This window comes from Labeo rohita, chromosome 19 (genome assembly GCF_022985175.1).
Source record: "Labeo rohita strain BAU-BD-2019 chromosome 19, IGBB_LRoh.1.0, whole genome shotgun sequence".
Lineage (NCBI taxonomy): Eukaryota > Metazoa > Chordata > Actinopteri > Cypriniformes > Cyprinidae > Labeo > Labeo rohita.
The window spans coordinates 36,559,241-36,572,841 of NC_066887.1; the positions used below are offsets into that span (position 1 = coordinate 36,559,241).

At 29.3% G+C, this 13,601-nt stretch overlaps 1 protein-coding gene across 1 annotated transcript in view; it reads right to left on the reverse strand.

Moving 5' to 3' along the window:
• The window catches only part of akap9 (A kinase (PRKA) anchor protein 9), a 134,170-nt gene that overhangs the window by 36,578 nt on the left and 83,991 nt on the right, over positions 1 to 13,601 (reverse strand). The window contains 7 exon segments of the mRNA XM_051136960.1: positions 428 to 514; positions 2,987 to 3,139; positions 4,804 to 4,905; positions 6,451 to 6,609; positions 8,658 to 8,777; positions 10,421 to 10,653; positions 13,156 to 13,194. Of these exon segments, the coding sequence (XP_050992917.1) occupies positions 428 to 514; positions 2,987 to 3,139; positions 4,804 to 4,905; positions 6,451 to 6,609; positions 8,658 to 8,777; positions 10,421 to 10,653; positions 13,156 to 13,194 (893 nt within the window).

Genomic DNA, 13,601 nt, shown 5'->3' on the forward strand with positions numbered 1-13,601 from the left:
GTTAAAGTAAAACACACTGCAGAACAAAAGCAAAAACAAACACCAAACCACATCAAAACAACGAGCTGACGAGCAAATGAATGAATCCACAGGATCTGAGGCAGGTGTTTCCACTCCATCAAAACATGGATGAACCTGTTTGCTCTGAATAACAGTAAATACATCCAGTTTAAAGAATGCGATCAGCTCATGACTCATGAACTCTTTGCACTCTTTAAACACAAGCTGATGTGTTTTGCCATTTGTGTCACTTTCGCTAAAATGCTTCAACAAACGGCAAAAGACATGAGATGCACCAAAACAGACAGACCAAACACACACACACACACACACACACACAGGTTTGCCGTTGCTGCTGTATGCATACGTGTGCGTGAGGCGCTGGCGGACGCCGTGTTTGCACACACACGTATGTATACGACTTTACCTCTTTGTCAGGGTCTGTTCCCGTGCGCTGGCGTTTAGCGAGCTGTTCGTTAAGGACGGCTATCTGCCTGTCCTTCTCCTCCAAGACCTTCAAGAGTTAAACATCATCACATGACTCTGAATTTAGGACAGTCGTGTCTGATTTAGGCTGCGGCGAGAGCTAAGATTAGCGTCCAGATCATCTCTGTTTGACACTCACACGCTCTGATTCATATTCAAGTCAACAGGAAACAAAACTGAGCCTTAATCTTGTTTTCTAATTTAAATATGTAAATATCCTTAAATAAAAATGCACTCAAGAAGGAAAATGAACTAATAAAAGTTTTAAAATTAAGCAAATGCATGTTTAAATTGTATTTTTTTTTATTTTTAAACTGCAAATGTTTCATGTTGACTTCAATAAAACAGTATGTTCACACACATTCATAACATATATAAAAATACATATATATCAGACAGACAGAATAAGAGGTGCACTGCAGAAAAAAAATTTGTCTTGTTTTCCAGTACAAATATCAGTGTTTTTTTCTAAATCAAGATGCATTAACTTGAGAAGCAAAATGGCACCATATATGCTTAATTTAAGTACAAATATCTGTCAAAAAAAAAAAAAAAAAAAAAAAAAAAAAAATAAAAAATAAACTAATAATAAAATAATAATTTGTATAAAATTAATACATTAATAAAATGTACAATAAAATTTATTAAATTTAATCAAATAAACTGGTGGTTTTCCCTTTCAATTAAGTAAGGTAAAAATAAGGGGAAAAACAACTTAAATAATAACAATAATAAAAATAAAAATAAAACAAATTAATAATAAAACAAAACAACTTAATAAAATAAAATAAAAACTTTAATAAACTTTCATGAATAATTTCTTTTATAAAATAATTACATTAATAAAATCTACAATAAATTTAATTAAAATTAAGTATTAAGTAAGAGAAAAATAAGAAAAAATAAATAAACTTAATAATAATAATAATAATAAACTAATAATAAAATAAAACAACAACCTAATAAACCTAATAAAATACAAATTAAATAAAATTAAAAAAACTAAAAAAAAGGACTTTAAAGAATACATTCTTCATAAAATTAATAAATTAATACAATACACAATAAAATTAATAAAAAATAATAAAATAAACTGGTGGTTTTCCCTTATGAAAAAAATGTTATTAATAAATATTAATAAATAAATTAATACAATTTAATTTAATCTAATAATAAACTAATACTTTATAATTTAATGCTTAATTTAAGAACAAATATCTGTCAAAAAAAAAAAAATAATAAATAAATATATATATATATATATATATATATATATATATATATATATATATATAAAAAAAAAAAAGTAAAATAAAAAGCCTTAATAAAATTTTATGAATATTTTGTTCATAAAATGAATATATAAATCAATAAAATCTAACTAATAATAAAATAAAACAACAAACTTTAATAAAAAAAATGTTTTCATAAAATTAATAAATAAATTAGTAAAATTTACAATAAAATTAATAAAAATAATAAAATAAAGGCGGTTTTCTCTTTCTCACTTTCTCTTTCTCTTTTCTCTTGGCAGATATTTATTCTTGTTTTAATGAAATTTAGAATAAAACTAATAAAAATTAAAACGTGGTTTTCCCTTTAATTAAGTTTCATTTTAAAAATTAAAACAGGTGTTTTTCCCTTTCGACTAAGCAAAGATGCCAGAAAAAAAGAAAAAATAATAATATTTACTTTAATAAACTTTTTTTTTTTTTACAATAAAATGAACACAAATTAGTAAAATTAGTAAAACTGGTGGTTTTCCCTTGTGATTAAGTTCACTTTCCTGACTCAATTGGCAGATTTTTATTCTTGTTTTAAACTTAAGCTCACTTAACTTTGATTCATTTTTTCTGAAAACCAAGAGTTTAATATCTCATGTATTTTTGCTTTTATCTTGATTTATATGTTAAAATACTAGTATTGGAAAACAAGACAAAAACACTAAACAAAAAAATATTTTTCATGTGGCGACTGCAGTATAACGTGTCGTTTGCTCTGTAAGAGAGATTAATAAATACACATTAATACGTACAACTGATCTAAATCTAACTGACACTGAACATTAAGGCCCGTTCACAACATGGACAACGACTATAGTACACTACAGAGGTTTAAATAATCCCTATAACTCAAATATAATGAACAATCTTGTTGGAATCGCTTTGAAAGTGTTTTTTTCCAGTCGATGAATGACAACACTTCAGCCAATCAGAATCTAGAATTTGAGCATTTAAAGAGACAGACGACAAAACTGCAGAGCACTCATAATAAAAGTGATCGTCCGTTGGTGTAGATGCTAATATAGTCATTGTTCTTGATGTGAACGGGCCATTAAACAGCAGGAACGCTCTGGATATGAACCAGTCTCTTCACAAACAGCGTGTGAAATGAGTCCGGCGTGGGCAGAGCCAACACAAAAAACAAAGCAGCTGAAGTGAGAAACATCTCGGTGTGTGAAAGCAGCCTGATCTTCCGTACGTCTGTGACAGAGACGCACCTGTGCGAGTCGGGCCTGAGCCTGCAGGTCCTGCTGGTGGCTGCTGATCTCCTTCCTCTGGATCTCCAGCTGCATGTGGAGCTGATTCACCTCCTCGCTCTTGTTCTCCAGCTCCTCACGGAACTGCTCCAGCTGCTCCTCCAGATTCACGATCTGCGCACACACACGAATACTTCAGCAACGACAGTTACAATAGTTACGCTTTACTTTAAGAAAAATCTGAATTTTTCCTTCATGCTGTAATTTTAACAATAAATATTTGCTGTGCAGCACTTTGTTTGTTAAAAAAAAGAAATTATAAATTTTTTTATTTACATTTTTAAACATAAGAAACTACAAATAATTTCTGAAAAAGAAAAAAAAAACATTGCAAAAGGCACTACTATTGTTTGAAAAATATCGTCAACGGTTCATGAATTTAATTGACAAGACAAAACAGAATTCGGGAAAAAAAAATTTCATGAGGACTTGAATTCAATTCATCTCATATGCCTTTTGATTACTACAACTTAATTTTAACCATTATAATGAAATCCTAAAAAATAAGACGAAAAAAAAAAATAAAAACTGAATTTGAAAAATGTTTTAAAAAATAAATGTCAAAAAATAAAACATCTTGTTTTTGTTAAATTCTTGTTAAATACTATATTTTAATTTAACCATTAAAACAGAATGCAGAAAAATTCTGAAAAATGTATAAAAAAAAAAAAAGAATTAGATTTCTTTGAAAAATTCAACATTTTATTTTTGTAAAATTCTTGTGTAATTGTTTAAAAAAAAAAATAAAACAGATTCTTTTTTTGTTCAATTTGGTTACATTTTTTGTTTTTGCTTTTTGATTACCAGATTTCATTTAATCATTAAAAATGCAGAAAAAAGATAAAGCAGATAAAACTGATTTCTTAGAAAAATTAAAAATGTTTTTTTTGGTAAATTCTCTTGTAATTGTGTACATTTCAAGATTCATGATTGACATGCTTTTTGATTACTATATTTTAATTTAACCATTAAAACAGAACACAGAAAATTCTGAAAAATGTAAAAAAAAAAAATACATAAATAAATAAATAATAATAATAAAATTGATTTAAAATGTTATAAATTCTTGTAAAAAGTTTTGTGTTTTCAGTTAATTAAATGTGCTTTGTGCTTACCAAAGACTTAGATTTTACTAAAGAAAAAAAAACAACTAATGCAGAAAAATTCTAAAAAATGTAAAGATCTTAGGGCAAAAAAAAAAAAAAAAAAAAAAAAAAAAAAATCTAAATGATTTTTCAGAAAAATCTAAAATGCTCTTTTTTCATAATTTCTTGTTAAAATGTGTAAGTTTTTGTGTTTTCAGTTAAATAAATGTGCTTTCTGCTTACTACAGATTTTCACTACAGAAAAAAAAAGATAAAATTTACAGTGGGGGGAAAAAAAAAGTTTTTTTTTTTAATTCACAAATAAACAGATTTTTGTCCATAACCTATATGACGATTTTGTAGTGATGTTCTGCACTACCTATAATAGTCGCTGTTACCATGGAAACAACAAAGAGGTTTATCAGGCTCCGCTAGTGAGCGGCGTAACGTGTTAATGTGGGATGTTTGAGTCTTACAGCATCAACAACAGTAGTGATACTTTCTGATACAAAAATACTGTTCTGATGATTTTAATAACTGGTTTTGTTCAAGGTTTACAGTTCTACACTGAAGAGTTTACTTGTGACAAGCACTAAATAGTAATAGCTTATACAATCGCATGTTGATACGTGAGACAATCTGTGTGATGCATGGAGTTACTCATAGATGAATGAGTAAGGTGACAGGAAGTACCTCTTTCTCCTTCCTGTCCAGAGCCTCTCTCTCTGTCTGCAGCTGTGCCTCCAGTGTGACGTCTCCTCGACCCGCCATCGACACATGCTGAACCTCCTCAACCTACACACACACACACACACACACACACACACACACACACACGGATGAGTGGTTCAGCTGATTCGTTTACATGATGTTTGACTGTCTGTCGTGTGCTTTCTGAACACAAGAACACATCTAAAGCAAACAAACACAACCAGTCAAATCAGGTGACTCCAAAACAAGCAGAATTAAACACCGGTTTAGTCGTCCACCTGCCGTTTAGAAAAAAAATAGTTTTGCTATTTACAATTTGACAGCACCCAGCTATATGTAACAATAATAAAAACAATAATCAATAATAATAGTCAAAATAAAAAAAAGTTGAAATACAAAATAATAATAATAATAGTTATAAACATTCAAAATAAAAGTTGAATGACAAAATTAAAATAACAATTATGGTAGTAATAATAATAATAATATTGAAAATAGGTCTAACAACAAAATGATATAATTAGTAGTATTAAAAAATGTTGAATGACAAAATAACAAAATTCAAAATAATAAAATATAACGACAAAATAATAATTACAGCAATAATAATAATAATATTAATATTCAAAATAAAATGCCTGCCAACAAAATAATGATAATAACTGAAATAATAATAATAAAAAATTGAATGTCAAAAAAATGAATAATAATAATAATAATAATAATAATAATAATAAAAATATTAAAAATATTGAATGGCAAAATAACAAAATTCAAAATAAAAAGAATGACAAAATAATAACGATAGCAAAAATAATAATATTAATATTCAAAATAAAATGTCTGACAACAAAATAATAATAACAACTGAAATAATATTAATTAAAACAATTTGAATGGCAAATGAACAAAAATATTCAAAATATAAAAGTTAAACAAGAATAATATTATAACAAATAATAATAAGAGTGATAATCAATATTAAAAATAAAATGTAAAAAAAATAAAAATAAAGTCTGATGACAAAATAATAATATCACTAATCAAAAAAATAAGTTGAATTAAAACAATAACAATAAAAACATTAAAAATGTAAAAAGAAATAAAAAAAAAAATGAAAATAAAAAAAGTTTAATAACAAAATAATAATAAAATATATTATGTATTTATTTATTTGTATATTACCTTTTTAGAATTCAAGGTCACATAAATAGCAATGTAAAAAACAACATTTTCCAAATCGTGGTTGTAGCGTGTCGTGCGTGTGCTGTGACTGCCAGAAACACGCTAAAAATATACAAGATTTAAAAAAACTAAGAATAACATCCACTACTAAAGCAAATCATTGATCCATCCAGATCACACATCTATCGATTCACTACTACACCACACACACACACACACACACAGATCTCACTGACACACACGCCTCACAACCCACACACAGACAGAAACACAATATGATCATTAAAGCAGAGACGTGATGCTGAAACACTGCATCTGCACACACACTCACGACACTCCCATTCGTCACGCTCTCCTCACCTCCACACACACACACACACACACACACAGCGCTAGCAGCATTAGCTCTGCGTCACGAGCAGCAGCAGCGAAACACACACTGACCCTGTGCATGAGCGTGTGCTCCAGCTCCCTCACACGCGCTCCCAGCGTCTCGATCTCCTCGTCTCTCTCGTGCACATCCCGCTGCAGCTGCTCCGAACTCAACAGCAGCTCACTGCACCAGTCCGACTTCTCCTGCAGCGCCGCGTTCAACTCCTGCACCTGAGACACACACACACACACACAGAGTGACGTCACGTGTGTGTGTGTGTGTGTGTGTGTGTGTGTGTGTGTGTGTGTGTGTGTGTCGCTGCCTGGCAACTGACTGTGATTCTGCTCATGTGTCTTTATTACTGCACATGCTGACGCTCAAGCAATTTTAACACCACGATGATCACACTGCAGCACTATATTTATAATGTTTCTTAAGGAAGTCTCTTCTGCTCACCAAGCCTGCGTTTATTTGATCTAAAGTACAGCAAAAACTGTAAAATTCTGAATTTTTTTTCATCATTTCAAATAACTTTTCTATTTGAATATATTTTAAAATGTAATTTATTTCTGTGATCAAATCTGAATTTTCAGCATCATTACTCCAGTCTTCAACATCACATGATCCTTCAGAAATCATTCTGATATTCTGATTTGCTTGATTATTATTATGAAAACAGCTGAGTAGAATTTTTTTCAGGTTTCTTTGATTAATAGAAAGATCCAAAGAACAGCATTTATCTGAAATAGAAATCTTTTGTAACATTATAAATGTCTTTATCATCACTTTTGCTCAAGTTAAAGCATCCTTGCTAAATAAAAACATTAATTTCTATAATTTCATTAAAAAACCTCCAAACTTTTGAATGCTATAGTTTATAATGTTGCAAAAGCTTTTTATTTCAGATAAATAATCTTTGGATCTTTCGGTTCAAAGAATCCTGAAAAAAAAAATTACTTAATTGTTTAAAATATTGATAATAATTATAGCTATACAACTAAAATAAATAAAAAATACAAGAAAAAAAATCAGAATTGCATGAAAAACTTGGAATTCTGAAGAATCATGTGACACTGAAGACTGGAGTAATGATGCTGAAAATTCAGTTTGATCACAGAAATAAATTACAGTTTAAAATATATTCAAATAGAAAGCAGTTATTTTAAATAGTAAAAATATTTCACAATTTTACAGTTTTTGCTGTACTTTAGATCAAATAAATGCAGGCTTGGTGAGCAGAAGAGACTTCTTTAAAAAACAAAAAAATCTTACTGTTCAGAAACCTTTGACTGGTAGTGTATATATAAATAAATAAATAAATTAATATTTTTTTACTTTCCATTTTCATTTAAATTTTTGTTAAAGTTTTAGAAATTCTGTTGTGTTTTTGACATTTTGTTATATCATTTTTATTATTTTTGTTCTATTTTAAGGCTTTTTAGTACATCTAATTAAACTAAATGACAAGCTGAAATAAAATACATTTTTTAAAATATTTTATTTTCCTTAATGTTTATAACATACATTTATTAACTTTTAGCTACACAACTAAAATGAATAAAAAATGCAAGAATAGAGATCTGAATTGTGTGAAAAACTACAAGAAAAATAATTCTGACGAAACAAAAAACAGAATTACAAGTAAAATTAATAATGCCTATAATTATATATATATATATATATATATAGGATATTTTGATTTTGAGTCAAGACTATCTGTATTTTATATATTTCTCCAATAATAAAATAAAATATATATATAATAAAATAACACCTATAATAACCCTGATGTATATAGCAATAACATTATTATTACTAACATTATTTATCGTATATTATTTATATGAACAAAATCTGTGCCGTGAGGCCAAGTTATGCAAAAATAAGAGGAGAAAAATGACTGGCCTATTTCACTGCGGACAGTAAAATAACATTCAGTCTTATGAACATTCAAACACAAATCAAGCTTTGCAATTCTTTACAAGAAAAAAAGTCATATGAAATTATTGAATACAGTAGATTTGATCTTAAGTGAGGGATTTCAGTTGCTTTAAGTGCTTCTGCAAAGGTTGTGATATAATGTAACACTCTTTTATAAAACATAAATTAAACATATAACAAATAATAACAAACTCAAAATTTGTTTCTACTTTCCTGCAACACTGTAAACCTGCAGCTTTAAAGTTTGTGTTCTTTTAATTGAGAGATGAGGTCATGTTCAGCTCAGTGTCCGAAGACAGAAGGCGCGAGTGAAGCGAGGCGAGCGATTGTGTCGTACCTCTCTGTCCCTGCGGTCACTTCCTGTCTGTGTTTTGGTGGGATTCTTCAGCTGCTGCTCCAGGTTGTGAATCTCCTGCTGAAAGACGTCTCGCTCGTGTTCCCTGTCCGCCGCCTGCTCCTGAACGACAGAAGGACAGAAACACGTCAGACTCGTACCGCTGATGTGAATACCAAGAAAAAAGTCAGAATTGTGCCACAAACTCGGAATCGCAAAACAGAGACTCAGAATTCATTGGAAAAAGTCTTAATTACAATAAAATAATTCAAAATTGTGACATATAAACTCAGAATTGCAAGAAAAAAAAATCAGAATTGTGAGAAAAAAGTCAGAACAAACTTAAAAAAAAAAAAAATAGAATTGTGAGAAAAAAAAAATCAGAATTGTGTGAAAAATTCAGAATTGCAAGAAAAAAAACAATTGTGAGAAAAAACTAAATTTCTAGAAATAATGAATAACTGCAGAGAAAAAAAGCCATAATTGCAAAATAGAAACTCCGAATTCATCAAAAAGTCAGAATTACAAGAAAAACTCGGAACAGTGAGAAACATAGAACTGTGAGAAAAAAATTCAGAAATGTGAGAAAAAACAGAATTCTGAGGAAAATTGTTTTAAATAAAACTCAGATTTACAAGAAAAAAAGTCAGATCTGCATAAACTCATTGGAATTCACTGGAATTACTAAATCATGAGAAAATAACTCAAAATTGTGACAAACTGCAAGAAAAAAACAGAACTGTGAGAAAAAAAATCAGAACTGCAAGAAATAAAAACTATTGTGAGAAAAAAAATCAGAGTTGTAAGAAAAATGTCAGAATTACAAAAAAAAAATTGGGAACTGCATGAAAAACAATGGTGAGAAAATTTCAACTCTGAATTGCAAGAAAAAAAAAATTGTGAGAAAAAAATTCAGAATTGCTAGAAAAAAGTCAATTTCACAAACTCAGAATTTATAGAAAAGTCAGAATTATGAGGAAATGGCTCAAAATTGTGGCACATAAGCTCAGAATTGCAAGAAAAATTCATTATTGTGAGCGTCAGAATTAATTCAGGATTTCTAAAAAAAAAAAACTAAATTGTTAGAAAAAATTAATATCTGCACAGAAAAAAAATCAGAATAGTAAGAAAAAAAAGTCAGAATTGCAAAAAAAAAAAAAAACCCCTCAAACTTCAAAATTGCAAGAAAAAAATTCAGAATTTTGAGAAAAAAATGCATAACCACACAGAATAAATCAGAAATCAGAATTGCAAGAAAAAAGTAAGAATTACAAGAAAAACTCGGAACTGTGAGAAATTTTTTTGAAAAATTCAAAATTTCGAAAAGACATTCCTAACTCAGCAGAAACAGAAATTCAGAACAGTGAGAAAGAAATTCAGAATTGCGAGAAAAAAAAATCAGAACTGCACAACAAACTCAAAATTGCAAAACAGAAACTCTGAACTGAATTTCGAGAAAAAATTCATAACCACACAGAATAAAATCAGAATTGCAAGAAAAAAAGTAAGAATTACAAGAAAAATTCAGAACTGTGAGACAAAAGTCTAAATTACAAGGAAAAACTCAAAATTGAGTATTAAGTCATAACTGCGTAATTGTGGAATATAAACTCAGAATTAAGTTAGAACTGTGTGAAAAACTTGGAATTGCAAGAAAACAGAATTGTGAAAAAATAAAAAACAGAAAGTCAGAATTGTGAGAAAAAAAGATTCAGAGCTGTGAGCTGTAAACTGACAGGATGAAGCAGCACGCTAAAGTGACTCACGTCCATGAACTTGCGGTTCTTCTCCAGCTGTTTTTCTAGCGCCTGTATCTGCTGCCGCAGGTCGGCCGTCTCCGTGCTGTGCGTCTCCTGCAGCTCCTGCACGCGGCTCACCTGCTCCTCCAGCTCCGCCTCCAGCTGCTTCACCTGCAGCAGCAGCTCGCCGCTCTCCTTCTGCGCCTGACGCTGCACCTCCACCTTCTCCGCCATCAGCTTCTCCGTCTCCTCCAGCAGGTCTGAGAACAGCCAGACGCACGTTAGCAGAGCCCACGAGACGACTGACGCTCACGCAGCCATCGGCGGATCACAAAACGTGGAGCTGCTTCAGAGACTTCGTTAAAATCTCTTCTTTAAATCTCAGCTTTAAAGAAAGATTATGTTCTCAGCGCACTAGAAACTACAGCGGACTACAATAAACCACTAATTGCAAACTTAATTTACAGGAAATTAACTGTTTGGTAAAAAGAATCTCATCAAATTTGCCAAGAAACATGTTTGGATCATATTTAAACACAAAATCAAAAGAAACAAAAAGTACATTGTATTTTGATAGATTTTTTTTTTTATTTTTTTTTTTAGTAAAACGGGTTGATTTTTCCCCTATTTTTATAAATACAAACTTACAAATTGTTGTTATTATTAAGTAAAACTAAACCTAAAACTATTAAAAGTTGTTTTCGCTAATTCAAATAAAGCTAAAATAAATTACAAATATTTGATGAAAAACGTAAAAGAAAAAGTTTAAAGTATTAAAATGGCTAAAACTAAAACAAAAATAAATTTAATTTAAATAGAAATATTAAAAAATAGTACTTTTAAATATTTAAATGTATAATATATTAAATATTTAAATATTTAATTAAAATAACTCATTTAAAATATTAAATATTATTATTAAAACCATTAAATAAAACTATTAAAAGTTGTTCCTGTTAATTAAAATAAAGCTAAAATAAATTATAAAAATTAGATGAAAAACGTAAAAGAAATTGAAAGTTTAAAGTATTAAAATTGCTAAAACTAAAACAAAAATAAATTAAATCTAAATAGAAATATAAAAAATATTACATTTTAAATATTTTAATATTTAATATTTAACATATTAAAACAAATCGATAATATATTAAATGTTTAAATATTAAATAAAAAATGTAATGTTAAATTATAAAATAAAATATTATTATTACAACTAAACCTAAAACTATTAAAACTTGTTCTTGTTGAAAAACGTAAAATAAATTATTAAATTAAGATAAAATATTAAAATTGCTAAAACTAAAACAAAAAATATTACTAAATAGAAATATAAAAAATTAATATTACATATATACAAATTATTACGTATTAAAAATAAAAAAGTACTAAAACTAAAATAAATGAAATCTAAATACAAATATTTAAATGTTTAATATTTAATATATTAAATAAATATCTATAATATATTAAATAACATATTAAATATTTAAATATTAAATTATTTAAAATATTAATTATTAATAAACTTTAAACCAAAATTAAAAATGAAAATTAAATCTAAATAGAAATACTAAAAAAGATTACATTTTAAATATTTAAACGTTTAATATTTAATATTATCTATCTACTTTTTTATTAAAAATATTAATATTAAAATGTTAAATAAAATTTAAAACGAAAATCTAAAAATAAAAGTAACTAAAACTAAAACTACTAAAAGATGTTTATGCTAATTTAAACAAAACTGAAATAAAATATAAATATTAGATGGAGAAACTAACTTAAAAATAAATTAAGTTTAAACTGAAATACTAAAATTACTAAAACAAAACAAAAATAATTAAAAGCTAAATACTAATAAAAACACTAAAATGTAAACTAAAATTAAAATAAAAACAAAACATTAAAACACGACAGTATATAAATAATATATTAAAAAATAATAGTTTAATAAAAAATTCAAACTACAACAGATTTAATTTTCTTTATGCAAAATCTAATGTCTTGTTCTTTTGATTTTGTGATGATCACGACATGTTTTTGTAAACGTTCTCCGCAGTTCTCCACTTTTGTATCCGGCTGCACGTCGGCAAGACACAAATTTCCCATTTCCCACAATCGTTCCCATTCCTGTACGATCCATGATCACATGATCCCGTCAACAACCACCGAACCAACCAACAGTGCAGGAGAGGACGAGGGGCGGAGCCCGTGATGTCACAGGAGGGGGAGGGGTTAAAGTGCAAATGCAAAACAGAAAGGAAAAGAAAACAGAAACCTGTGCCTTATTGAACAGCCATCATCAAATCGCAGAAACTACAGTATAAAATAAAACTAATTTGATGGTTGTAGTTATAGTTTTAGTTAACTATACTAACCCTGTTTATTGTTTACTATTATATATTATTACAAGTTTTGTCCCAGGTGAATCACTACAGTCCTGAAGCACGTAAGTTGTTATAGACGCTGAGATGGCTGTTCAATACCTGCTAGCCCCGGTTCCCCCATGCTAGCGTGTTTCCAGCTGATATCGTGTGATGTTAAATGAGCTCAAGCAGATGAGGCGGCGGTTAGTCCATCAGTGGAGCCGAAAGCAAGCAAAGCTCCAAGCTGCTGTTATACGTGTTTATTGATCAGCGCGTGCCTGTCAATCGATCGATCGACCAATCAGAGACAGTGATACGCAGCGTGCCGGCCATGCCGCTCGTGAACACACACACTCACACACACACACACACACACACACATTGACACACACACACCTGCTTCAGGCGCTGCGTCAAGAGCAGCCTCAACTAGTCCTGAGGAAAGAGAGAGTGAAAACAACACGTTCGTCATGCAAATACAGGAGGAAAGAAGGCAGAAACGAGTCACGCATGAAGACGGACACAGTCTGCATCTGCACGTGTGTGTGTTTGCTGTTAAAAGCGTCTTCAGATTGTCCTGCGGAGAGTTTGGCACATCATGCACTGGACCTGAAAACAGCTCAAATCACATCGGAAGGCCTGTTCACATTCAACGTGACGCCAAAACAACAAAACACGAATTTTGAGGGACGTTTGGAACATAAACAAAAGCAAAGCACGTTTTAAAGTTTTAAGAAGAATAAACACAGGGACCTTAGTGCAGTGTTGTTACTGTTAACTAAAACTAAACACTATTAAAAGTTGTGTTTACTAATTAAGATAAAAAATAAAATAAAACAAAA